General features: G+C 50.3%; 1 protein-coding gene across 3 annotated transcripts; it reads right to left on the bottom strand.

Moving 5' to 3' along the window:
• Window positions 1-88: 88 nt before the first annotated feature.
• Window positions 89-26,075, bottom strand: slc25a26 (solute carrier family 25 member 26). 3 transcript variants are annotated; one of them, XM_029826112.1, is made up of 10 exons: window positions 25,927-26,075; window positions 25,005-25,161; window positions 24,328-24,446; window positions 19,555-19,659; window positions 19,408-19,455; window positions 9,325-9,369; window positions 6,761-6,830; window positions 5,071-5,135; window positions 3,089-3,162; window positions 89-614 (listed from the first exon to the last, which is right to left on the bottom strand). In XM_029826112.1, the coding sequence occupies exons 1-10, from the start codon at window positions 26,032-26,034 to the stop codon at window positions 518-520; spliced, it is 888 nt and encodes a 295-aa protein (XP_029681972.1). In that variant the 5' UTR covers window positions 26,035-26,075; the 3' UTR covers window positions 89-517. The 3 variants fall into 3 exon arrangements, with proteins under 3 accessions (XP_029681972.1, XP_029681973.1, XP_029681974.1); XM_029826113.1 differs by lacking the exon at window positions 9,325-9,369; XM_029826114.1 differs by lacking the exons at window positions 19,408-19,455; window positions 19,555-19,659.
• Window positions 26,076-26,590: the final 515 nt, after the last annotated feature.

Here is a 26,590-nt window from a genome sequence, read left to right as displayed (position 1 = left end):
AACTGTCCACTGCTCAAATATCTGTTTTGATGTATAATTTAAGGGTAATTTATTTAAAGTTAGATTACACAGTGACTCTGAGCCAGGACGTTCTTGAATAAATATTTTTATTCTCAGATTTAAAAAAAAAAAAGACAGAATTTTAAAGAACAAAGCCAAAAAAAAGAACTTTCATTTTGAGGATCAATGAGAGACGACTGATCTGAACCAAGTTGTAGCTGTTTAAAAACAAGTAACGAACGGAGTTAAAAAGTGTGGGAAGGAAACGCCGCTGAGACGGTTCTGCTGGACGTCCCAGTGGATCCCAGCAGAGATCAGTCTCCAGAACCCGAGCAGGTTCCTCAAATCTCCCTCCCAGCTTCTCGCTGTGGTAACGTACCGATGACACCAGACACGGTTTGGACTCGACCTCAGCAGAACTGCGGCACTCTGGGAACTGTAGTCGCCACCTCCCCTTCATCGGCCCAGGGCGCCGGCGGCGGCCACGGGCGACGTGCTGGTGGTGTCTGAAGTGCTGCTATAGCAACGTCCGGCGGGCCTTCTCGTAGGCACCGAGGAAGATGAAACCGCCCAGACTGATGAAGGTCACCCTCGGGATGCTGCCTGCAAACAGCCTGGAGAAGAGCGGAAGGACGCCATCAGCTTCAAGAGCGCCGCTGTCGTCTGTTTTAAACGCCGTGAACGCGCAGCGCTTATTTTCCCACAGTCCCTTTGTTCCTCCGGCGCCATGGTGCAACTACCGATCGACCACATCTGTGAGCCATTTAAGGCCTCGTGTTCGGGGGCCCGGGGGTCGAACCCGAGGCCCCTTCAGCCGCTGGAGGCAGAACTCTCCGAGTGGAAGCTGCTGACGTCGCCGAGGTCAGAGGATGCGATGAGCCATGAGAGAGCGTCCGTCTCCCCCCGCCCTCCCCGCTGCACACAGCTGTTTTTGGGATTAAGCTTCACCCCCGCGGCCCCGGGCCTCCCCGGACCTCCCGCCCCCCCCCTCCCTCCTTTCTGGGCTGATGGTTGGATGACACGCTCGCTGCGCTGCCTGCTGTGCATCCGTCCTCTTCTCCGTCTGTCCGTCCAGGGGCGACTCAGACGCTGGCTCAGGCGTTGGGGGATTTCTCCTCCGCCGCCTTTTCTCGCTGCGTCATCCACTCCCAGCTACGCGCTCGCTTCAGCCGCCTTCCCCTGCTTCCATCCGTATATTTTCCTGGTTTCTATCTCCGACCAGATGTCATGGAGGAGTGTGCGCGTGTGTGTGTGTGTGTGTGTGTGTGTGTGTGTGTGTGTGTGTGTGTGTGTGTGTGTGTGTGTGTGTGTGTGTGTGTGTGTGTGTGTGTGTGTGTGTGTGGGGTGGCAGAGGTGTAGCGGAGTGAGCGTCAGTTCTATTTGGGTGCCGTGTTTATGCCGGGTATTAGCGTGTCTTTGGTGATCCGACAGCTCCGAGTCCATCACTTCACACGCGGCATTAACGCACGTCTCCTGTGACCACTTGTGATCTGATCTCACGTCTCCGCTCCGTACGCACGGACACGTGTCCGCCGCCGGTGGGGAACGTCGGCGGAGTCATTCGGTCCTCGGCGTTCCCAGATGAGCGACTGGGACACGTGAAGCGGACCCGGCCCGCGCTCCCTCCTCTGATGGAAGGATTTCGTTTTTAATAACGCGGCACTAATGTTGTGTCTGCAGTTGTGGAGCGCTGCGTCGTCTCCCGTCTGGAAGCGGACCCACCTGTGGGCTCGGAACGCTGCTCTCGGCTCCCGTGGGAGGCCTGGAGGCCTAGCCCCGGGCTAAATATAGCCGAGGCCTCGACAGGTGATGCTACCGTGAGCACCGAGACCAGATCTGGTTAAAAAAGCCGCGTTGGATGCTGCAAGTCCGTCACTTTCAGGGAGGAGACGTCAAAACCAGCGGGACACGTGGACGATTAGCTCCGGGTCCCGACAGCGTTTCAGCTCCAGGAGTCTCCGCTCAGATGCGTTCAGGAACCATCTGTTAGCTCTTCATCCGGCCTGATTTACATAAGGCACCGAGCAGACACAGCCTGGGGGGGCTGCTTCTTGCGGACTGTTTCGACATGATCCCTGGGTGCTGTGTGCAGCTCACTGCGGCGGGAGCAGCGCTAACGCTACGCTAACCCTGGTCTCTGGGGCACGACGCACACATGGAAGCACTTTAGAGCTTCACTACACTGCAATTGGGCCGATTACCATAATTACAGCTTTAAAGCCGCAGCAATTTGTATCAGGCATGCACCGGCGCAGCCACCGGGCCTTTGGCCCCGCAGAGCAACAGCAGCCCCCCCCCTCTCCAGTCTGGATGTTTCATTTTCACTTAGTCGCCGTCTTTCTTCTCGCTCCTCGCCGCCTCTGGTTACATCAACGTCGGGGGAGGCTGAGCTCATCTGGGAGCTCGAGGCGCTGCGGAGCTGATGGTGCGGCTGGTCTCGGGACAGTTGGAGGCCAGACGGAGGTGGGGAGACGGACAAGGACGGGGGAATTTCTCTGAATCCACCTGCTCCTTCACCGGAACCGTGCAGCTCTGATCGTTGTCGAGGCTGAAATCTGCTCTTGAGCTCAGCTTTTTATGTGGAATCATCCGCGTATCGAAACCCACGATTTCTCCGTGAGCGTTTGGTCGCGTCCCAAACTAAATCTGCTCAGAGCATCGGGCCGAGCTGCGTCCCGAGTAAACGATCGGTACACAAGCCAACCATCAGTCAGTCCGGGTTTGTTCCAGAGCTGGCAGCGCTCGGCGGCCCCATTAGACCCACTACATTATAAACACATCAAAACACTCCAATAAACCCTTCTATTGGGCCCCCGTGGTGCTTTAATCAATAGCCCCGCGCTGGAAACGTTTGCGTGCATCTCATTTTTCAGCCATTGCTGTAAACCCCCCCCTCCCCCTCCCCCAGAGGAGGAGCGCTCTAATCCAACCTGATTACATGTGGGAGGTGGATGTAAATCAAATCATGTAAAACAGAAGCGGGGCCGGGGGGGGGGGGGGGGGGTTCAGTCTGCTTTCACAATCTGGCCCCGCCCAGGCCGATGGAATGACCTTCACCCAGACCCCCGACCTTGAACTTGAGACTCACCCGGTGAGGCCTCGGCTCTTCCACACGTCGTACAGGACCAGCGGGATGTTGCCGCCGGCAGTGGTTGTCCCAGCCTAGGAGGGTGGGGGGGGGACAGAGGGGGGAGAGAGAGAGAGAGGGGGAGAGAGAGAGAGAGACGGGGGGAGAGAGAGGGGGGAGAGAGAGAGATGGGGGAGAGAGAGGGGGGAGAGAGAAGGGGGGGAGAGAGAGGGGGAGAGAGAGGGGGGGGAGAGGGAGAGAGAGGGGGGGGGGGTAGAGAGAGACAGGGGGAGAGAGGGAGACGGGGGAGACAGAGGGGAGAGAGAGAGAGACGGGAGAGGAAGAGGGGGAGAGAGAGAGATGGGGACAGAGGGGGGAGAGAGATGGGGAGAGAGAGAGAGATGGGGGACAGAGGGGGAGAGAGAGATGGGGGAGAGAGAGAGAGAGAGATGGGGAGAGAGAGAGAGATGGGGGCAGAGGGGGAGAGAGAGATGGGAGAGGAGAGAGATGGGGGGCAGAGGGGTAGAGAGAGATGGGGAGGAGAGAGAGGGGAGAGATGGGGAGGAGAGAGATGGGGAGAGAGAGAGAGATGGGGGAGAGGGGGAGAGAGAGAGAGGGGGGGAGAGAGAGAGAGAGAGAGAGATGGGCAGAGGGGGGAGAGAGAGAGATGGGGGAGAGAGAGAGAGAGAGGATGGGGGAGAGAGGCAGGAATTAGAGCAGTGATGACTGACAGACGGTCTGCTCCACTTCCTGTTCCTCCAGCAGACCCTCTGTTTAGTCTCCCTCTCCCGATGCTCTCCAGCCGTCTGTGCACCCAAACGCACGCTCAGCAGGTTGTCCTCGTCCTCGTCCACCTTTAAACTTTCGCTTCCACACCGCTGCTGACGGGGCAGGAGCGTTTAGCAGCACACCTGTGCAGGTCCCAGTGGGGGGAGGTGCCCCCTCCCCCACAGAGCTCCTCCTCTCCACAGCTGCTCCTCAGGTGAGAGGAACCTGACGTGATCCGTTACCCACATTTCCTCTTCAAACGGCAGCAGCACGAACTCCCTGCTGCTTCAGGGACTGTGGGAGTTTTTATAACTGTAAATCACACCTTTACAGGCGGGGAGGCGCGGCCTTGTAGCATGGAAGCTGTGCTAAACAAGTTAGCTTAGGATGCTGAATATTCTTGTGGCATACTGATTTAAAGGGATATTTCTGATTAAAAATATGTCAAATTTGAACATCTTAAGGAAAATAACTAGAGAATTTGACTTTATTCCACAGGGGGAACAGGATAGGAGGAGTTCTGTGCTAGCAGCTGCTAATGTCTACAGGTTTATTTTAGCTTACTCCACCTGGAGCCCACAGCTCCTTGGGGCTGCTCGCGGCTCCTCACGTGTTGATTTCAGTATCTCATTAGTCAGTACGGAGGAGGAGGGAGGAATGGAACGCTGCGTCTTCTCTCAGGACGGCACGTATGCCTGTGCACGTTTGCAGGGGGCTGAACTCGCTACCCTTTACACTAGCGCACAAATCAGAGAGTGAGGGAAGCCAGACGATCGGTGTGAAGTGAAAGAGGACGTGGGGGGGGGGGGGGGGGGGGGGGGGCAGACTGAGAGGTTGCGCAGATTAGTAGCGTTAATGTGGGGGGGGGGGGGGGGGGGGGGGGTGACAAGCAGCCTTGAGATGGAACTTTTTCTGGGAAGGTGACGACTCCTTGTTCTAACGCTAACCATGAGCACAAACACGTCTTCCCGACAGTGTCCACAGTCATGATCAGAGGGCTGCGTGCATGAGCGTGTGCATGTGTGTGTGCATGTGCGTGCACGATGTCCTGGAGCTACTTCGGCCCGTTCTGTTCCACGGGCTTGACTGGTGGTGAAATCTGCACGAGCTGCAGGCCCGTTCAGCTCCCTGCCTGCGAGCCATCACCTGACAGGAGTGTTTACAGGCGGCTGTCAGGAGACGTGCTCGAGTGTGTGTGTGTGTGTGTGTGTGTGTGTGTGTGTGTGAATGTGTACCTTTGCAAGCATGATCCTGGTCTTTGCCACATCAAGAGGAGTGGTAACAAACGCAGCGACTGCACCTACAACAGATACACACACACAATTAGCAAAGCGTGAACATAAAAGTTCCTCTCTGCCAGCTCTGTTAACATCAGGAAAATGAGAACACACACACACACACACACACACACACACACACACACACTCTCACACACACACACACGAACAGACGTGTTGGAATTCTCCAGAACGATCTTGGTGAGACCCGAACATGTCAGCCGACTGTGGCTCCATGTGTAAATGTAGCTCACTGTGAGAAGGTTCTGCAGCCTCTTAATGCTTCGCTCATGTGGTTTAAAGCAAAACCCAGACAGCAACGTGACCTCGCCTCGTTCAAACGGGCCCTGCAGGCTGATGGGAGACGCCTGTGCGAACTCTCTCGCCGCGCTTCCAAGGGCCAAGTGGCTGAAACCTGAGAATCGGCAGATTCTAACTCACTACAACACGTCCGTGTCTCCGTCTGTCTGAACAGCTCGTTACTTAATTCTCTGTCCAGCTGCAGGACTGAGGCTGAGCTCCTCGAGGTGCTGTTTCTCTCTCCATTTCCTTAGGGTTAGGGTTAGGGTTAGGGTTAGGGTTAGATTGTGCGTTAACCCGCAGCAGCGGCAGCGGCAGCGCTCGGCCTTCCTGTCCTGTCCTGTCTGCCGCTGCAGCCTCACAGGAGTTATGGGCTGAGAGCTAAACCAGGACTGTCTGTTTAACTGCTTATGTGTTATCTTTGTAAAACAAAAAAAAGAGGAAAAAAGCATTAAACCTGAGTGAAAACACATATGATGGGTCAGTTTTTCCTCCTCAGATACAAAACTGGAGGTAGACCTCATGTGTTCCATGTCCTGTAAACTAGAACTTGCTGTTATTAAATGGTTTCTCTTGTCTTTACAGCAAGGGTTGCCAAACTGAGGCACACGGGCCAGGACTGGTACGGTGCATTATAATCCTCGGCACGATAACAAACACAGATGCTCTTAAATATTTAACCCACACCTGTGACTCCCATCAAGAACTCTATGTGTGGTCTCCACTGGCCTCCCTCTCATAGTGGACCCCCCCTCCCCCCCACTGGTGCCTTTTCTGTGGCTCAGGCACACTAGCTGATTCCAGCACTGCAAGCTTACTGACCGTGCTGAGTGGCTTTCATGTAGTTTGGGAACGTTCTCTTTACCCGCTATCCATCTGAACCGTATCCTTACTCTCGGCATAACCCCTATTCGACTGATGCTAACATGTTCGACTAAGTATCTCGCATCTTTCGGCTTTGCGTCTCTAAAATTAGCTTTCCTCTGCGCTCCCTTTCCTTTCTATTAGACCACTTTAGGCCCCAGTGCTCAAGAAGTCGTGCAGCTGCAGGGGCCCAGGAAACGGCCCCTCGCGTCCAGCGGTCGTCAGGACAGATCAGAGCCGTCATCCATCCATCCACCCACTCATCCATTCATCCATCCACCCATCCATCCACCCACTCATCCATTCATCCATCCATCCATCCATCCATCCACCCACCCATCCATCCAACCATCCACTCATCCATTCATCCATCCATCCACCCACCCACCTATCCATCCATCCATCCATCCATCCATCCATCCATCCATCCATCCACCCACCCACCCACTCCCTTTTTCCCAAAGCAACAAATAATCCTCTGCACCTGCAAACGCTCCACACACTGCAGCCTGCCAAGAGTCGAGCGTGTGACCCTGCTTCCACGACCACAGCGTCTTGGGGGGGGGGGGGGGGGGAGGGAGACAAAACTGCAGTTAGCCGAGATCAGACACTGGAAACACATGCGGACCCTGGTCCAGTGGGCTTTCCGGCTATTTTGGTGTTGCCTTCTTCTCCAGTGATGTCACGCTACGAGTTTCCCAAGAACTGGGGTGAGAAAAAGAGGGAAGGAAGAGGGACAGAGTGGAGCGGTCCAACTTTGTCGTGTTTGCACATTTTCACCAGATGCCATCGTGATGAAGTGTTGACACGGCATCACCGAGGCGCCGCTACATTTGTCAGCGTGTTAGTGCAGCGTTTAAACAGTCTGAAGGAAGTTTGATGCAAAACTTTAAGGTGTCCCACAAATATACAACTAACTTAAAACTGAGAAAATGACACTATCTGTTCAGTGGGCGGAGCTAAAGTGAAGACCAAGGAACGCTGCAGACCCCCCCCCCCCCCCCCCCGGAGTCAACGAGCTACTGACTGAAACCACCTGATGGTTTTGTTTTCAAACTGCAGGCCAGCACCCCCCCTCCACCCCCCCTCCCCCGCGCCGTTTCCAGCCGAGCGGCGAGCAGGGGGACTCGGCCACGTCCTTCTTTCCCTCCCCTGAAACGCGCTGAGACAGCTGTGCTGCTTCAGGCTTGATTACTGCTCAGGATTTGAGCAGCAGCGCGGAGCCATTACTAATATTTTCTTTGTCTGCCCCCCCCCCCCATGCCGGCACGGCTCGAAATTGTTGCGCATTATGTCCTTCTCGTCGTGTGCAAGTGCTCGTGAGGACACAAGCGGAGGCCCAGGATGCGTCCTGGTGCTGGGGGAGTCGCTCCATCCCTTCCTCCGGGTTTCATGAATAAACAAGAAGGGGTTGACCTGGGAAAACCTGCTTTTTGACCTTTGTCCCCATGTGTCAGGGTCAGGATTTGCACCTGGATGACTTGTCAAAGGAAGGAGGGGGTGGAGGTGTGTGTGTGTGTGTGTGTGTGTGGGGGGGGGGGGGGGGCATCTGCAGAAGGCCTTATTAAATATTAAAAATCCAAAAGTTCATGAGAAAAGTCCATCCAGCTCAGCGGTTTATCGTTGGGCTCAAATCCTTCCATCCAGACCCGGATCTGGTCTGTGATCCCACTGGGATGCTGAGAACTCGGACTTTACACAAAGTTACAAAGGTTCTGGGTTCGATTTAGCTATTTCAGAGGAGGCAGGGCAAAGGGCGGGAAGGTCCGCATCTGTTATACAAAGAAAAACGAAGAAATCATAGCTGAGAATCTGATCTGGCGTCTGTCACTGTTGTCCAAAATATTTGGCTTGGAGGACAGCGGAAGGACAGCAGACGACAGCCTGGTGCGCACGTTCCAGATGTGCGATCTCTCCTCGAGGCTAGCGCTGCGCAACGCGTTCTCCCTGGTGGTGGAGCCCCGACCGCGGCGTCGGAGAGATCAGCTACCTACTGCTAAAGCGTTAGCGTGTTAGCAGTTCGTGTCCAGCCTCCACTTTATTGAGTCCAAAAATCTAAATCCGACCTTCAGCATTCAAACCTTTTCATATTTTCATGCCGACAGCTGAGCCGGCTCAGTGTGAACTGGGAAAAAAACAAAAAAATACAGAACAGATGGACAATCGCGCCACACACGCACTGCCTCAGACTCCTCCCACAAAAACATATTTACAAAAGCCCCTGAAGGTCACATGAGCTCCTCTCCGTCACCTGACGGTACAGTAGCCGTGACGATGAGACACTTGATGATTTAAGCTCATTTATGAATTTCTGTTGGCTCTTTGCAGCATGTTGCTAATAGAGAGGTGCATCTGCGGGGGGGTGGGGGGGGGGGGGATCCACTGGTAAAGAGACAGAGAGGAAAAGTCCAGATTCCAGTTCTCCGCCAACAGACAGATCCAGATGGTCCGGAGAGAGAGGGCCTTTATCTGAGGGACAAAGAGACACTTGTGGAGGACCACAAAATCTATCTCCAAATGTACAGGCGCACACAGCTGTGCACTGTATTGTTCACATTAGTGAAGCCATTAGCTCCTGACACGGTTGGGAATGTCCGACTGTCCGCCTCTCGTGCCCTTGAGACGTGATGTCAGTCCAACGAAATGCTGCTTTTTTTGAAGCGGGAAAACACTCGAGCGTGTTTCCGGACGCTGATTTCAAAAAGAGAGACGGCGTCAGAGAGAACGCACAGCTCAGCGAGTGCTAGATATACTGGACTGTCCATGCTAGCCATAAATCGGAGGGTGATTATGATGGTCACCATGACAACCCATTAAACTAGGACCCATTTTCACCTTTCACGGTGAAGCAGGGAAACTCAGAGGTTGAGCCCGCTGTTAATGTGTCACAACGTGAGCGCAGCGTCATAAATGTTCCACAGATTTATTACTGGGAGCGATCACTGCAGATGGGGGGTGGGGGTGAGCGGGGCTAAAAGGGAGAGATCATAAACACAAAGAGAAAATTAAGTCCTTCTACAAACATTTATGGAACGATCCAACACGTACCTTCAGGTACTCCCAAAGTGGAAACTGGACCAGTGAGAATGGGATCTGAAAAACCAAGCAGAGAGAGAGCTCTTTATCCTACAGAAGATCTCCGCGCTAGCTTTAGCTTACACGGATGGATGGACGGATGTGGTTAACTTAAACATTTAAATTAAGTACTTTATTTAATGTCACTTACTGATGTAAAGATGACAAATCACACACACACATTTGTACATGTATCTCTGTGAGGACTCTCCCAAACTGCACCCCCCGTCCCAGACTTGAATCAAAATCTAACCTTTAAACCAAGTCTCAACCCTTAAACCAACCTCAGTAGTAGTGAGGAGCAAACAAAATGTCCTCGCGGAGCACGTAAACACACACACACACACACACACAATGGGGAAGAATTTGAAATGCGACACGTTCAGAAACACTCACATCTGCATCTGCAACATCTTACGCTGCTGGAACAGCAGAACAGGACAGGAAGGAAGTGGGGGAACAAAAACACAACCCGAGAGGGAAATAAATAAAGTGACACGGGGTCGAGTCATCAGCCTTTGATCAAAGAAACAAGAGGACGGTACGTCCATCCATCTGTGGCGCCGCCAGAGTCTCTCATGAGGCCACGTGAACAAAACTGCATCCAAGCCCAAACTGAGGCTCAGAGGTGATGTTTATGCATGAACCCGGCTCCTGTAAGCAGGCTAGCAGAGGGACTTTAAACGTCTCGTCATGGCGACGCAGGAAAATCCAACTGAACGCAGCGATCTGAAGCTCCTCCCATTTCTCTCAACACCAGATGGCGCACGATCAGGCAACGATTACGAAGACCAAGAAATAAACGCAGCTGCATCAAGATGTTTCCAGCTGTGGCCCCATAGCATCAGCTAACGCTACACGCTGCCGTCTAAGGCGGCTAACGCTAATCTCACAGCAGAGATGAGCTACAACTGCAACTCAGCAACTGACCTGATGAAGATCTGATGAAGATCTGATGGTAGTCCAGGATAATCTGGGCCGGGCCCATTGATCACTCCAAGCACCAATTCAGGGCAGTGAGTCGGGGGGGGGGGGCGATGCCCCTCCGTTAGGAGTGTGTAACTGTTATATAGACGGTTTCAACATGATTGTTTCACGGCTGTAAAAGGGAATTCATGATATTCATCTGGGAGAGATGATTTACTTTCATCTGAAAGATCGTTGGTGGACGGGAAAATGAGCAGAGAGAAAGAGAGAAGGAGGGAGAGAGGAGGAGGGAGAGAGGAGGAGGGAGAGAGAAGGAGGGAGAGAGGAGGAGGGAGAGAGGAGGAGGGAGAGAGAAGACAGGGAGAGAGGAGGAGGGAGAGAGGAGGAGGGAGAGAGGAGGAGGGAGAGAGAAGACAGGGAGAGAGGAGGAGGGAGAGAGGAGGAGGGAGAGAGGAGGAGGGAGAGAGAAGACAGGGAGAGAGGAGGAGGGAGAGAGAAGACAGGGAGAGAGGAGGAGGGAGAGAGGAGGAGGGAGAGAGAAGACAGGGAGAGAGGGAGATCTGTTCTGCAGAGAATCTGGAAAAACTGATCCACCAGTGATTTATGACTGGGTTTTACATCAGTGTGTGTGTGTGTTCTTGTTCATGTGGTATTGTGAGGACATTTTCTGTAGTCTTCATAACATCAAAGGTTTGTTTGAGGCTTCGGACTGGATTTGAAGGTTCAGCTTTGAGTCAGGGGAGTCCTTACAAAGATGGCAGTACAAGAATGTGTGTGTGTGTGAGACAGGATGTCTGAAATCCACTTGTTGACTAAACAGTTTGTAAAATTGATCGATTGGTAAATCAGCTGATGATTTATCGTACTGGCCCAGTGGGAGGAACCTGCAGAATCAACCCTGATCCCCATCTCCCACCCAGTCCAGCCTGACGCTTCACTGGGATCGGGCCCGTCTCGAGACGTGAATCCCCCCTTTGTTTATTAAAAAAAAAAAAAAGTACCTCCATATTTCTCCGCTGCTGCTCGGAGTGAAAACGCTCACGGAGCAGAGCAGCATCTGCTCCCAAAGCCCTCAAACATCTGTGTCATGCAGCTGGCCTGCAGGGACGAGATTCCATCGCTGGTGAACACACGACGGCTCCAACTCCCACCCAGACCTGCCATCCGGTTTTCATAAATGTGCCTGTGGGCGTGAGCGTGTGTATGGGAATATGGAGGTTTCTGCTGTGTCATCCTGATGCTGACAGCACTTCAGCCACTGTGTGTGTGTGTGTGTGTGTGTGTGTGTGTGTGTGTGTGTGTGTGTCCTTGCCAACGCCGACTGCATTAGCGTTAGCGTCATTAGCATTCGGAGCGGCTTTGGGCTGTCACAGTTAGGCGCTCAGTGAAGGGCAGAAAAAACTCCTGGTAGCCCGGCCATTGGCTGCAACTTGACAAATGACTTTTAATAGGTCATCCAGCAGCCTCCGCATACCAATGAGGGTTTAAAAGGGGGGGGGGGGGGATATTAAGATGAGGAGACAAGCAGCAAATCTATGGACAGCGATGCCACCAAATGAGATTATTCTTTCTTTTCCCCCCCTGAGAGAGTTGTGTTTGCACGCTCGTCCCTCAGTCCGTTTACTTGCTAATATAGAGTCAGGCTAAATATCGAGCTAGCCACTACTGTCCTCCCAATACACAAGAATGAAAAAGGATTCGGTATATTGATCACAGAGCCAGACGTCCATCAATGCCACAACCGCTGCTTGTCCTTGTCCCCCGACCCGGTACATCAATACCCAAACACGTTAGCTCCATTCGCTCACTACGATGTTCCCATCACTGGCTTTTTCCACTGGCGTTCAACTTCCTGGGAAAATTTGTAGATCTTACAAACGGCATTTATTCTGTTCATTGTCTTACTAAGACAAAGCTACAAACAAAGACAAAAAAGTGCGAGAAATATCACACACAATACGCTGAGTCACCTCAAAGGACGTTGCTAGCATTAGCACGAGGCCTTTTAGTGCTTCTATAATGTATAAAACATTTTTACAGAGTAAGAAACACAGATTCCTTTGACAGACAGTTCCCCTCCGTACGGTCCAAGAACCGAAGAACTCAGAGTTTTCTGTGTCCTTACGAGTTTGGTTCGTTTTTTATTACAGGCTGGATCGAATCTGCTGTCGTTCGCTGCAGCTTTAATTAAATACTTCAGAGATGAGCGGTGATATGGCAGGATCAATGTCCATCGTTCCAACGCATTGCGCAACATCACTTATTACCACTAGCTTGAAGATGATTTAAAGCTGTTTTTATCTGCAAAAAGATAAAAAAAACGGGCCTTGACTTGCAGGTATTGTTCTGTGTGGCTTTTGTGCAAGCAAATGAAGCAGGATATGATATGATCGTGGACAAGGGATGATTATTTGGGAATAATTCTGCTGATCTTGACACCAGATGTGAAGCAAATTAGCCAAAGCGATAAAGTTTCACGAGCCAAAAGAGTGCAGAAACCGCCGTCGCGAAGGATTATTTCAACCACAAGACTTGATAATTACCAAGTGTACCGTTTCAAAGGAACCGTCTCTCGTTCAAGTATATTTTCTGGCACAAGGCTGCATCATTGCACCGTCTTTTACTGACTTTAGGGCAGCCTTTTGTGCTAGCGTGCCCAAACTAAACTAAACTAACTCGAGCTAATTCTACAGCACTGACTAGTACCCTCAGAGTAACTCTCAAACTTGAGCCGTGGGCTGAAGTGACCTGTTTTGACGCGCTCCGACTCCGAAATGCATTTCCGTCGCATTTCTGATGGTTTTTTGTAGCAGCAAAGAACATTCGAACATTGTCGTCTGTCCAAAATAATTTATAATGAATTTTTAACGGTAGAAACACAGCGAGGTGGAAGAGAGCAGCTTTTAAGAGAAAGCAGATGGTCGGTGAATGGTGAAGCCATCAACGGCAGCCTTATTCAAAAGTTAGGAACGGCGAGGGCCAAGCAAAGCCCAGAAGAGATAAACACACACACACACACACACGTGCACCGGCCAGGCGCAGCAGAGCCAGAGTTTAAGTCCACATTTATTACCTGCTAATGCAACAGAGCTGCAAGCCGAATTCACTTGCCAGAGCTGTCCCCCCGTGCACACACCCCAGCGCACCCACGGTTTTTTCCTGTTACATTTCACAAAAGCACGACGGTGCATATTTCATATGCTGAGTGGATGGAGCCGTTCATCATGGGCGGGCGGGCGGGGTGTTGCTGTGCCAAGTCGTGCGGCAGGAAGAAGCCAAACCTGCTCCTCTGCTCCCCAAACAAGAACCCCAACGTAAATATGGAGCCAAGAAAGAAACAGAAAGGTCGGCTGGAGGAGCCGTTTCAGTCCAGAGGAGAGAGCGTGTGTGTGTGTGTGTGTGTGTGTGTGTGTGTGTGTGCGTGTAGCACCTAAGTACCCCTCAGGGACGGGGGAGTTCGGGACCCTTTAAATAAATAAACAAACACATAAATAAAATTAATCGATAAGCCGAGCCCGATCTGGCACTCTGGGCCCGTGTTTGGCCGCTCAGTTCATAAGAGAAGCCTCAGGGAGAGATGGAGGGAGGATGCAGGGGAGGAAGGAGGGAGGGAGGAGGGAGGAGGAGGAGGGAGGAGGGGGTGAGACTGTCGGAGCGAGAGAGAGAGAGAGAGAGAGGAGAGTTGGATTACTTCTCTCTTGGCAGTCTTAGAGCAGCGGTGAGTGGAAGTAAGGTTCTGCTCTCCCTGTAACAGAAAACATACCCTGTCTCAGCCCCCCCCTCCCACACACGCACACACACACACGCACGCACACACACACACACACACACACGCACACACACACACACACAGATGGCAGTCTGCTGGAATTCTTCAGCAAGTGCACCAGCTCTTCGCTGTTGTGGAGCAGGACTGAGATCCGTCCTCCATCTTTTCGCTGCTTCCGTAATGGAGGAACTCTGGAGTTCCCTCCGCTGCTCCGCTGCTCCGCTGCGTGTCAACGCGCACGCGGCGTGAAATCTGCTCTGAGGGAGTGTTGACAAGTGTGTGCACGTCCAACAAAAGGCGGCGCAGGACCTGAATGTTCCCCACACATCAGGCCTCGGAGGTGGAGGGGAGATTTGGGAAGGTGGGGGGGAACTGGCAACCATTCAAAAGTCAATTCCGTGGACGTGAGCGGAAAAGTTTCCCAGAAACTCTCAATATTTATATTGTGCCGGTGATCTTTCCCGTCCTCCCACCTGTGCGGAGCGACACCTGATCCAGCCGAGAGGGTTCCTTATCAAAAGACACTTTTCTTTTTCTCCACGATGACAAGCAGAGCCCAGCGGAGGGCTCGCCGGGGGCTCTCACTGGGGTCACTGGATGTGTGCACCAGTCAACCGGGGTGGGCCGTGGCACAGGAGGCCCCCCCCGGGGTCAGCTGATGCCCTGCTGACATCATCATGGTCGCCCCAGAGAGGAGACAGAGGGACTGATTCAAATAGTTGTGGGTCTGTGCTGCTGGCACATGGTAAAGTGGAGGGGGGGTCCAGGTGCATCACCACAAGCGCTGGGCTACGCGGCTCGCTAGCGTGACACCTGAAGGTCACCAGGTTCGGGGGGGTTCGTCCACTGGCCACCGTGAAAGCCTTTCACGGTTTACACTGGCACTAAAATTAGGAGGCCGGCGAGGTTGAGACCTTGAACGCTCCTTAAACCATTTTTGAGCTATTTTTGTAGAGTGGCAGGTCACAGGGCCCACCTAAGGGAGGTCACTGCCATTGGGGGGGGGGGCATCTTTGGTCTGTGACATTTAAGGGAGCAGAAAGAGTTGGAGGATGTTGTTAAGGATAATTGTCCAGAGGTGTCGGGTTTCAAATCACGCGAGCCTCGTGGTAAACTAAAAGGATTTAGGGCAAGTTTGCTAAACAATACCTGGGTGCTAGCTAGCCTAGCTAGCCTAGCCTACGAGTGCTCAGCAGTGCTCTGTGGATGAGGTACTCTCCATCCTCGAGCAGCGGCCGGCCCGGCTGCCTCGGGGTCTCCGCACAAACCTTCAGGAATGACGCAGGACCTCTGTGTTCCAAATTCCAGGGTAGATGGATGGTGGAGGCTGAGCGGCTCAGTGGGGATAAGCCTATTTAACTCGAGTCTGTGATCCGCGGCGCTCAGTGCCACAGATTTCCAATCCATCATCGTCGGTGGGGAATCGCAAGAAAGCCCCGCGCCGCCGCCCGACCAAGTGGGGGTCTGGCCGACGGTGTGCAGCACATCCTCCTGGAGAAGTCGTTAATGAAACCAAGGGCCGATTTTTCGGAATCTTGCTGAAGTTTTTATGGTTTTAGTGCAAAAGTCACCTCAGTCCCAAACTAGCCAAAAACCTGATGTATAAGGTGAGTCCACAATGTTTTAATCATGAGCTACAAAAGGCTCCAGTTATACTAACAGAAGTAAACTAATGTAAATCTCAGGTGCAGCACACATCCTCCAGAATGGGGGGGGAGTAAACCATTAATCTTTGACTGACGTGTGTGGTAAAATGATAAAGATCAACCAGGGACAGAGAGAAATTGTCCGTAGCAAAGAGCATAATCAGTCTTGGAGGGTCCGGCTGACCTGCCAACGACTGAGTGACAGTTGACTGGACAGACTGAAGCTCCGTCACCAAGGAAACGGACAGGAACAAGATGATCAAATGAATTAGGACTGAAGGCTAATTTAGGGAAGTGGTGACAACACACACTCTAAGACCCAAATACCTGTTGTCAAAAGTGTAGGAGAACCTACAGTAGCTGCCAGGAAGCAAATGGATTTTCCCACTGCTCCATCTAAAAGGACTTCCAGTCCCGACTAAACTGAGCGGCCGCTGACCACCAACGGAACTGCAACGTTTAAACCAAGTCCGAAGGTGCTTCGGCCAACACCGTCCCAAACAAAGTGGACTGCACGATGCCACCCTGGAGGTTTGGTCCACTTAGGTCCCAAACATGTTTGAGAAAACACAAATCACACAGAGGTGGAGTCAGGTCAGGGGTCAAACCTGCACAGGTCAGCAGGTTTCCTACTGTAGCCACTGGATGTGAGGCAGCAACAGAAGCTCACATTCCTCAAAAATCTCCAGCAGAGCCCAAATAGATCACACATGTTCTCAAATAATCTGAACCATGGACTGCAACCGGGACTAAGAATCAAAACTGCCCATCTAAACGGAAGCAAAACAGCTAAAACACGCCTAATATTCTGATCAAAGATATCATAAGTTGCGATTATTCAGAACGTCATTTTCCGGCTGTTGTTGCCATTTAACCGAAAGTCCAACATGTCTTACGTTCCCTCGGCGTGGGTCACCACACGTACAGGATACGAGAGCGGTTCCCCTCCCCTCAGCATCTCCCTCGCCGGCCCGCAGAACGTTTATCCACGCGGCAACGTGGCCTTTCCTCTTTCCGAGGATCCTGTATCACGCTTTAAATTCACCCCTCTGCCCCTCAAAGAATGTTTGGATTCGTTGAAACTGACAAGTTCTCATCAACCCAAAAGTCCAAAACAAAGCTAAAAGGAGGGGGGGGTCAAGGGGGACTGAAAATGGATGGAATGAACAGAAAGCAGAGGTGTGGACATGTTTCATCAGCGCTTCAACCCGATCCTGCCCCAGGACGCCAGGCCCCGAGCTGGGAGGCTGACTCAGAGGATCAGGAGGGGCTTTCAAACTAATGCCGACACATTAGAGTTCATCTGGCACAAGCTAAAGTTACAGCATTTATATCAAAACCATTACAAAAACTCCTTGGTAAGTGCTTGTAAATATGATAAAACTGGATAAAACTGCAGAGACTGAAGAGACTAACGAGGCGCTGATCTCCGTCTGCCATCTAGTGGCGAGCAGAGGTACTACAGGAGCGAACCCGGACAGGACCAGTAGCACTGATGATAATTAAGAAACCCCTGAATCGAGTCATTTTTCACGGCGCAATTTTGTTCCCGCAGGATCAATAATTTTCATTGATTTTATGCTCAGCTGGAACCCAAAAGGTGCCGACTCAACACTTGACAGCCGGCATGGGAAAGATTAATGTGGTGTTAAAAAGGAAGGGGGGAAAAAAGGTCTCTTAAAGTAAACCTTTTCCTTTCTGAGAAAAGTTCAAAAACGCCTTTTTAGTGTGATTGTTTTCAGGATCTAAAGTGGTGTTGGTGCGTCCATTGTAACATGGCCAATCATAGTGAAAATGATAAATAAAATTAGCAGATAACTTTATTTTTGTATAGGCTGTAGCAGATACGTTAAATTTGACTGTATTTGCACTCACTTCCATACAGCGTCAGCAGTGACGACCCTGTCAATTAACCCAAAATAATGTAACTACAGGGGCCCAATAAGGAACTAACGACCTTTATATCAGTGGAGCGCTCCAACTGCCGGACGTACAGTTACAATTTCCCACAGTTCACAAAAATAAATCCCCATAGAAAGGACAAAGTTGGACACATTCGTGTGACTGGGACAAACAATGATGAGGCTCCTCTACCATCTGGGTGCTCCACAAGCTGATCAAACAAGATCGCATTGAGAGGGAGGCGATACAAAACAAACCCAGTTAAACAAAAAAAAACTCATTCCAAACATGGAAATCATGGATAATGTTCAACCTGGAACTCCACAGAAAGTCCCCAAACTGGGACACCAACCTCAAACCTTTGTCCTGAAGGCCAACGACTCCGCCGCTGTGCTGCAGTAATCAATAGTCCACCTGCTAAATGGGCTTATATATGTATTAATTTTGACAACTTAATTCCTGTGTGTATTCAAAACCATCAGTTGGGGAGCGTAACCACCTCAGGAATCGTATGTTTTTATGACATTAGTGCAGGAGAACACTGTTCCAGCCGCTGCCTTGTATCAGAGTTTATGTTTCACATACCTCCAGAATTGTCTGGAGTTCTGCAAACATCCCGGCTGTCACAACACTCACACATCCTTCTGAACCCTCATAAGTACACAGCAGAGAGAGAGAGAGAGAGAGAGAGAGAGAGAGAGAGAGAGAGAGAGAGAGAGAGAGAGAGAGAGAGAGAGGACCCAAATTACCAGGGTGGGGGCGGGGAGGAATGGAGGCGCAGCGCATAAACAAATTTATCTTGACGGGGGTGCTTGGTCAAAGGAACGAGATACTGTATGTAGATTGCGAGGGAGGGCGAGGTGAGAAGGAAAAAAAAGAATTACCTTCCAGACACATGTCAAAGCCAATCACCGCTGAGCATCGCTTGCTTTTTCCACACCCTAAATCCCTGCCGCCACCGCCGCTTTTCATCCTCCGGCGTTAGTATGCACGCGAGTGGCGCGCCCAGCCCCTAAATGTATTCATTTATTCAGAGCCCCTCGGAGAAATCACAGTGTCTTGTTGTCCTTTTTTTTTTCCCCGGGCTGTCCAGATGGAATTTGCGTGAATAACATCAGTTTAGTGAGGCAGAAAATAAGTACAGGCTACCAAAGCAGAGGAGACTAGATTACACCCTCAACCTCACCCCTCCCACCAAAAAAAACCATGAAGGATCAACTACAAGTGTCACCTTCGGGTGCCTCCCCGCCTCTGCGTCGCCTTTATTTTCTCTGTGTATTGAAACAGGAGCGTCCACAACATCTACATCTAAAGTTTTCCATTACGGGGAAGATCAAAAGTTGGGCGGACATCGAGGGAGAGCCCCTGTGTTCTGGCTTAGTTTAGCATTTAGCGCGCGGCTAATTGCAAGAGTGAGTCAGATGTACTTATAGAGCGAGGCGCACAGGTAAATGAATGAGATGAAAGTCAGGTGGGGGGGAAACTGTAAATCAATAGGTCCAACCTGGAAAAAAAGCCCCAGAGAAATCAAAACGAGAAGAAAGAGCGGAGGTTTTTCCAGCCTTATCAAAAGGAATTTACAGGCAGATCCAGTTACACTCCGAAGGATTAGAGATGCACAATATAACCCTGATGCAATAAATTAGCCGCCAAATAGGGGCAGAATTAAAATTAGAGCGGTTAAAATGAGTGAAATGAATGTACCCTCAATAGTTTTCATTGACTTGAGCACAGCGGCTACACGTGGATGCCGGCACGCATCCTTAAGTAGAGGAAAAAAGTTTTTCAGAATAAGTGCAAAGTTTCTCCCACCTCTCTGAGAGCTGTGCTCGCGTAGCCTCTGTACAGGCCTCGGACCCCCTGGGAAAGCAGACACTCATGTAAGATGCTCTTAAATAGGATTTTACATCATCATATAGACAAGAAAACAGCCTGTAGTAAGACGCCGGCTGCCTGTACCTCCTCTCGGAGGGTGGTGACCAGCATCTGGTAGCTGGTGGATGAGGGCGAGGCCTGGGTCCTTTGTTTGACCACCTCGGTGGGCACCCGGATCAGACACGCCACCTACAGATTGAAGATTGACACAAGGGCAGTATTGTTAGCATCCAATTAGGCCAATTGACAGGTCAAAAGGTCAACAGGCAGACCGGGTCTGCGCACTTCTCCCACACACACCTTGGTGACCACGCCTCCTGCTGCAAGGACCGGCCCAGCCGCCATATGTCAACAAAAATCTGGCCTGCCAACAGCTCGGGAGGATGGACATGAATATTTATGCTTTCTAACTTCCAGCTCCCGAAAGGCGGGCGGGAAGGCGTGCACAGCTGTCCACGCGACACCACCAGTTTCCATTTATCTTGGATCGGATGGAGAAATATTGGGAGGCGCTCTTACGGAACGATAAGAATCTGCCCCCCTCCCCGTTACCCCTGCTGGGATTCATAATGGTCAGGCAGATGCCAGTGTACTGGTGCACGCAACGTGTCAGAGGAGAAGGCTGCCACAAGTCCAGGGGTGCCTTACGGACAAAAACTGGACAGAAAGTCAAGTGTCAAGTGACAGAAATAAAACAGAGGGTCACGTAAGAGCGTGACTCTTCCAATGAATGCCGATTGGTCCCTTTTCCTACCTTTCCCATTTGACTCCCGCCACTGCTAAGGTCATGCTGAGCAGACCGGCATCAATAAAAGACCTGGATGAGTTCTGAAGAACCCCGGAGAAGCTTCCGTTGGCATTCACAGCGTGAGTCCTTCCGAACCACGGAGCAACAGCACCACCAAGTGGTCACTTATTAATAAACACGATAATAATACAGTGAACACATCCATCTCGGAGATCCCATTTGCCCTCCCTTTGGTCAACTTACCATTTATAATCCATTGTACATCATTCTTTCACCACACCGACTCTCCAATGGGCCAGAATACGGCAGCTAAATGGAAAGAAAGTGGCTATGACAAGCAATTACTAGAGTAATTGGATGCAGGGCCCAGAGTTGAGGAGGCCTTTCCTCTCCTGTCAGTGCAGAGGGGATGGCGGAATGGGCCACAGATTATACCAAATAAATTAGGGACATTGTTTATTTGGGAGTAATTTACGCGCCTCGGGGTGGCGGGGAAGATATCGAGTGCGGAGCAGGTCTGCGGATCCTCCACGGCCAGCGGGAGAAATAAATAAATAAGACGGAACGAGCGGTGATGAATCAGGGGATAATAAAATTTGACTGGGGCTTTGACAGTGTGGATAATATTCATGTCCTGTGTGGGGATGCAGCCAGAGCAGGAAGCAAACGCACAAAAGAAGTCGGGCTCGCTGCCCCCTGCTTATTGTGGAAGGCTGTCAAGGTGACAGATGTCGGGTTCTGCGCCTACTTTGTTTGCCCTTCATCCTCCGAGCGTGCTTTTTTCCTATGTTGTAAACTTATTATAAACCCACTGGCAGTCTTTTAAACTTGTGCTACCATTCATCTTTATTTACAAGCTGTTGGATTTGTCAACCAGCCTTAATTAGGAGGCTGTCGGCCTGTGATTGGAGCCTCGCAGTTTCCCTCGGCGTGTTGTTTTTAATCCAAATGACAGAGCGCCTGTCGCCAAACAACAAGGTGAGCAGCCGGCGCTCCATCATGGGCGAGCCTCGCCGAGGTCCGGGGAAATTAGCAGGGACTTGCAGCACATTATCGGCACAGTGAGGGAATCAATCTGCGGATTGAGCCGTTGCATACGCTTATCCGCTTCCCCGCCAGGACACCGCGGCCAGTCGATAAAGAGCCGTGAAGGTACAACAGGTACAAGTCAATTATTTTGAATTATTTTAGGAAAGCACACGGGCGAAATAGACCTTTGGTGGCGAACACCTCCAAAACAACCATTTAATGTTGTTATCTTGTCCCTGCTGGTTCAAGCAGAGACACATTTACCATTTTTACACCAGACAAGAGAGCAAAAATGGTTCTGGTGCTGGAGGGTTCACCCTGGACAGGTCTCTCTCACACACACACACACACCAAGAGACACTGGAGAAAACCCTCAGACACACAGGGAGAACAGGCACAGAAGACTAACCCCATTTATCACGTTCCTCATCAAACACATCAGAGATAAGACTGTGCGCTCCTTCTTTTCTTTGCTTCTGATGCGTTTCACAATCAAACCTTTCTCCGCGGGGCCTGGGGGGGGGGCGGAGGAAGGGAGGGGAGAGAAGAGAGGGAAGAATAAGGTCGTAACGGAAAGTTGAGGACACTGTGTGCCTCCAAATTTGATACAACGGCCAATAAATCACAGCGTAGTGCCGCTCGAAGGCGATGCATGAATTATTTCTCCGTGCCAACTTAAGTGGCTGCCAATGCGTACCCCCCCCAAAAAAACTCCTCCCCCTCGCTGTCCTATCTTTGTCACGTCACACTGTATTTTCCAGTACATCCTCCTGCAGATGTGTGGAGGAGAGGAGAGGAGAGGAGAGGCGAGGCAGGCGTGTGTGTGTGTGTGTGTGTGTGTGTTGGGGTAGCTTTATAGATGCTAGAGCCGCCTGGCCTTGACAAATGAGCTTTCAGGGCAGACGTCGAACGAATGGGAATGAAGATAAATCTGATCTAATGGCTGGATAACAGCCTGCTAGAGCCTGACAGACGCCATCAGCTTACACATTCTTTATGGGAGCATCTCAGCGACACACTCGCACAAACGTCGGCCCAGACGTCAGGATTTCTCTCAGTGTCTCGGCCCACTCTACTGCTCCCTCAACTTATTACAGATCTCCTCTTTCTTCTGTTTACAGGTTTAGCCAAGCGTGAACCCAGTTAGCGGGAAAAGTGGCCTTTGAAAGATTTTTGCCGAATAAAATAAACGTGTTTTCCACTTCTGGTCGTTGATCTAATCTAATTTGCGCCCCCTAAATTTAAATCTGTAGTAAAACTTCGAATTGTTGTTGGAGCTGTTGTTGCCACCGTGTGATTTACCGTGTTGATGGACGTCCCACTGATGTCACAGAGATTCCGTCTTTCAATTACTTTGTAATTCTTTACACAGAATCAATTCGGAGCTGCAGCAGACTCCTGTGGCGTGATCACGACAGACATTTACACCAGTAAATCAGCAGTCGGGCAGGGCGTCAATGGAGGGAGGCCCGCGGACAGGATTAGCAAAGCATAAAGCCTCCGATATGGGTGCTGAAGAGGGGCAACTAAACAGGCTGCTGGGGCAGGATGAGCTGATGGAGGAGGATTTACAAGTCAGAGGGGGAGAAAAATGAGATACTTCTTCGTCTGACGTTCCTGTGTGTGGACGGCCTGAGCAGGACCAGCAGAAACCAGGGTCGTTTGTCATCATCTGCCACCCGAGTGCTGTTCCAATTGTAAGTGTGCAAAGTACGCTCCAAGTGGCCGCATACAAACTTGCACCACCCAGTTTATGAAGTACGCACACATGGGACCTGTGTGCGCTTGAGACCGCCAAGTGTCCCACAATGCATTTCACCTCAGCCAGTGACAGCAGCAGTGGAACTGGTGGTTAGAAATGAAGTGCAGTTAACACCCTACAGTGTTTCTAAAATCAAGCTTTCAATTCAAAATGAGACAAAAACATATAAAATGTATGAACATTAACCACATCTTACGTCAAAGTGTGCAATAGCCTTTTGTTGTTACTCATCAACAGTAGCGTCAGAGATTCCTGCGTGGCTGCAATTGCATCAGGCTGAAGGTGTTTAGGCCCAGCGTAAGGCGGCACAGGGGTAGGCCTTTCATGCCTAAACCCTCAGATTACACTCTTAGAACAAAGACGTATCCAGTTGCCACGACGCAGCTGCCTCTGCTCGGCTCAGCTCCAATCCCAAGGATTTGCGCTTTTGATGTGCTCAAATCCCAAACAGCAGGGAAGGGGTTAAAGGTAACCGCAACCCCTGCTTCACCTTTCGCACTCATCCTGACCCTAAAACCCGCAAGCAGGAAGTGGGAAAAAGACACATGAACGAAGAGAATTTGCACCCTTGCTGCAGTATCAGACGGAACAAACGTACTCTTCCCAATATTCTGTCAAAAAACCTAAACTTTTATCAAATTTGTCCTTCTTTCAACGCTGTCCTTGAGACCCGGAGGTGCCTATGGACCTGAGCGCACTTGAGCGCGCAAGAGCCTCCCGTGTGGAATAATCCACTTCATAAACATGCAGAACTTAAATTACATCCATCCAAAATCCATGAATACTGAAAACCCAGTATTTTGCAGAAACCCACGGTGGTATAAGCAGGGGGCATCCTGCTTTATGTGAATGCCTGTGGCCCCCATGTGGCTCAGAATCTGTACTCGACTGTGATTCGGATGGGATGGATTGAGGAGACTGTGCTGCCGCTGGTCACAGGTCTGAATCCCACAGACTCGATTGGAAGAGTCTGGGGGCCTGAGCTGGGCAAATCAACAGGCAGTAATGAGGGTCCCGAGGAAGCCCCCAGCTGGAGTTCTGAGCCTCCAGCCAAAACTACACGCCCTCCCCCCGATGCCAACTCTGCATAGTGATCAGTGAAATCAGAAAGAAGTAAACACTGAAGCACACACAAAGAAAACAGAGCGGCGAGACAGGGGGAGGAATGAATGAATGAATGAATGAATGAATGAATGAAGGAAGGAAGGAAGGAAGGAAGGAAGGAAGCAAGCAAGCAAGCAAGCAAGCAAGCAAGCAGCAGAGTAGAGGGGCCCAAATCGAACAAAAGTCTGGAAGGACTCGGGGCAGAATGACTTACTATTTCACCCAGGGAGGCGGCGAGCATGTGAGCGACAGGTGCCACGTGCGGTGCTGCCAGCGGGCCACCGGCACCGAGCAGGGACTTTGTGCAGTCGTAGGTGACGAAGAAAGCGGCGGCTGAAACCAAGCAGAACCACAGCCGTTTAAGGCCCATTAGTCAACCAGCGTGGTGCAATTAATATCCCTTACTACCACTGACAGGGGGACACACTCAGGTGCGCGCGCGTGTGTGTGCGTGTGCATGTGTGTAAAGGTGAAAAGCTTAAACGTGGCTCGTTACAATGCAGTTCAGTGCTTTGGTAATGGGTTATGGGGGGGTTATCTTTCTCCAGTATTAATCAGAAAAAAATTATTTATCACAAATAAAGAACCCACTGCACTGATGAAATATAAGTGTAATACGAAATATATGTGTAAATATAAGGTGCTAGCTCCGCTCACATATGTGAAGACCATTTACATTAAGATCTCTGTTATTCATGCGCTTTGATGATCAGTCTCACTTTATGAATGGAGGACTAGCACTACAAAACAAAGGGAGAACAAAGAGAGACTTTAAATGATTCAAGACAAAGCAGAGACTCGGTTGTTCCCTCTCTCCCTCATTTGAACGGTCACTGTTCAGCACCAGTGACCCTCCTTCATTACATCCAGCAGCCACAGAATTCGTCTCACCGTTGGGGAAGGAGCCAACGGCAGCAGATGGGACCCCAGCGTAGATCCCCCTGAAGCCCCCTGCTTTGTAGAAGCCCTGCTGGCTCTGCAGTCTTGTCTTAATGGTGTCCAGAGGGAAGAGGGTCAGATCCACACACATCCCTGCACATCCCCCAGCCTGCAAACGCAAACACACACATCACCATCAAGACCAAGAAAGCATGAGCTCATATGACCTTTATGGACTAAATGTAATGCTCTTATTTTAATCATTTGCTTAAGGCATTTTACAAAGAAACATGATAATTACTCCACGAAAAAAAATAAACACTTTGGAATCCTGTCCTGTCATAAAATAAGTCAGTTAAAATGTGTTGACTTTGTACAGGACAGCGGACAAAAAAATAGACATCTAGATTTCAAGGGTAGTGTCAGGAAAGTTTCAGAATTAGAAATATAAATACATAAATATTAAATTAAGACCGCTACAGTGGAGCTATCCAACACACTAACAAATTGACCTGTCATTTCACCTGAAATATGTATTTCCATTAGTAGGATTTTTTTGGTTTGGTAATGAGAAAGCTCAATCACAACTGAATCTGGTCTGTTCCAGGGCAGCTGATCAAAAGTTGTTTTGATCCAAAGTAACTAATGGAAAACTTTAGTTCCTTTAAAAATAGACGGACTGATTACTTCTATTTAAAGTCCCGTCATGCTGCATATGTTGAGGTCCTGTCTTGTTTAACGGATGACACGTCAATAAAGCATATCTGTTTATAAAACCTAGCGACCAAGTTAATGTGGTTCAATTGAACAAAAAAACATTGAGATTTAAAACCTCTTGAACATTAGTCTCCTGGCCAAGTTCAGGTCTTAACGTTCACATTAAGTTAATCTACGGACGCTACGACGGACGGATGCTATAAACATGCAGTCTTACCACCAGAGAAGCGACAAACTCTCGTCTCTCCATATCCACGTCTCTGTCTAGCTGCACAGGCGGAAAATGTGTGACTTTGCAACATGTTTGATGCTCAACTACAATCATAACATGCCTGTCAAGGACGCGGCCATCTTGACTGAGGTACTTCCGCGTTGCGTCATGACGTAGTCACAACGTCAGAGGTCCTAATGAGCGTATACGCGTTTACCGCCTGTTTGAATTTCATTGTATACCATTGTATACCATTCCATTGAATTTTTGTATATACAAGTACGGACACATGCGTAGGAATTAAAAATAAATGAACAAAAACTAAAAAAGAGATTTATTAGTGGTGATATGACATGATCAATTGGACCTGCAGATACAACACGTATAAGATATAATCACCCAATACTCTTATACTTATAGGTATGGTACAGTACTGCATGACAAAGAGTACGGTAAGTAATCTCCATTTCCTTGCATGTTTGGAAATCAATGTTGCAAACTTAAACACCAGTAATGACAGGACAGAATATTACTTGAGTTAAATGTATTATTTCGGCTGTGTATGTGTAACCTACAAAAATAACACCTCTCAAATCTAGGTTTCTTTTTTATTCTTCTTCTTTAGAAGTTCACTTTGCAGCCTAAGAAGCTCCTTGATATGAGCTGATCC

The sequence above is a fragment of the Takifugu rubripes genome, chromosome 19 (assembly GCF_901000725.2).
Source record: "Takifugu rubripes chromosome 19, fTakRub1.2, whole genome shotgun sequence".
Lineage (NCBI taxonomy): Eukaryota > Metazoa > Chordata > Actinopteri > Tetraodontiformes > Tetraodontidae > Takifugu > Takifugu rubripes.
This window is presented reverse-complemented; position numbering and strand designations above follow the sequence as displayed.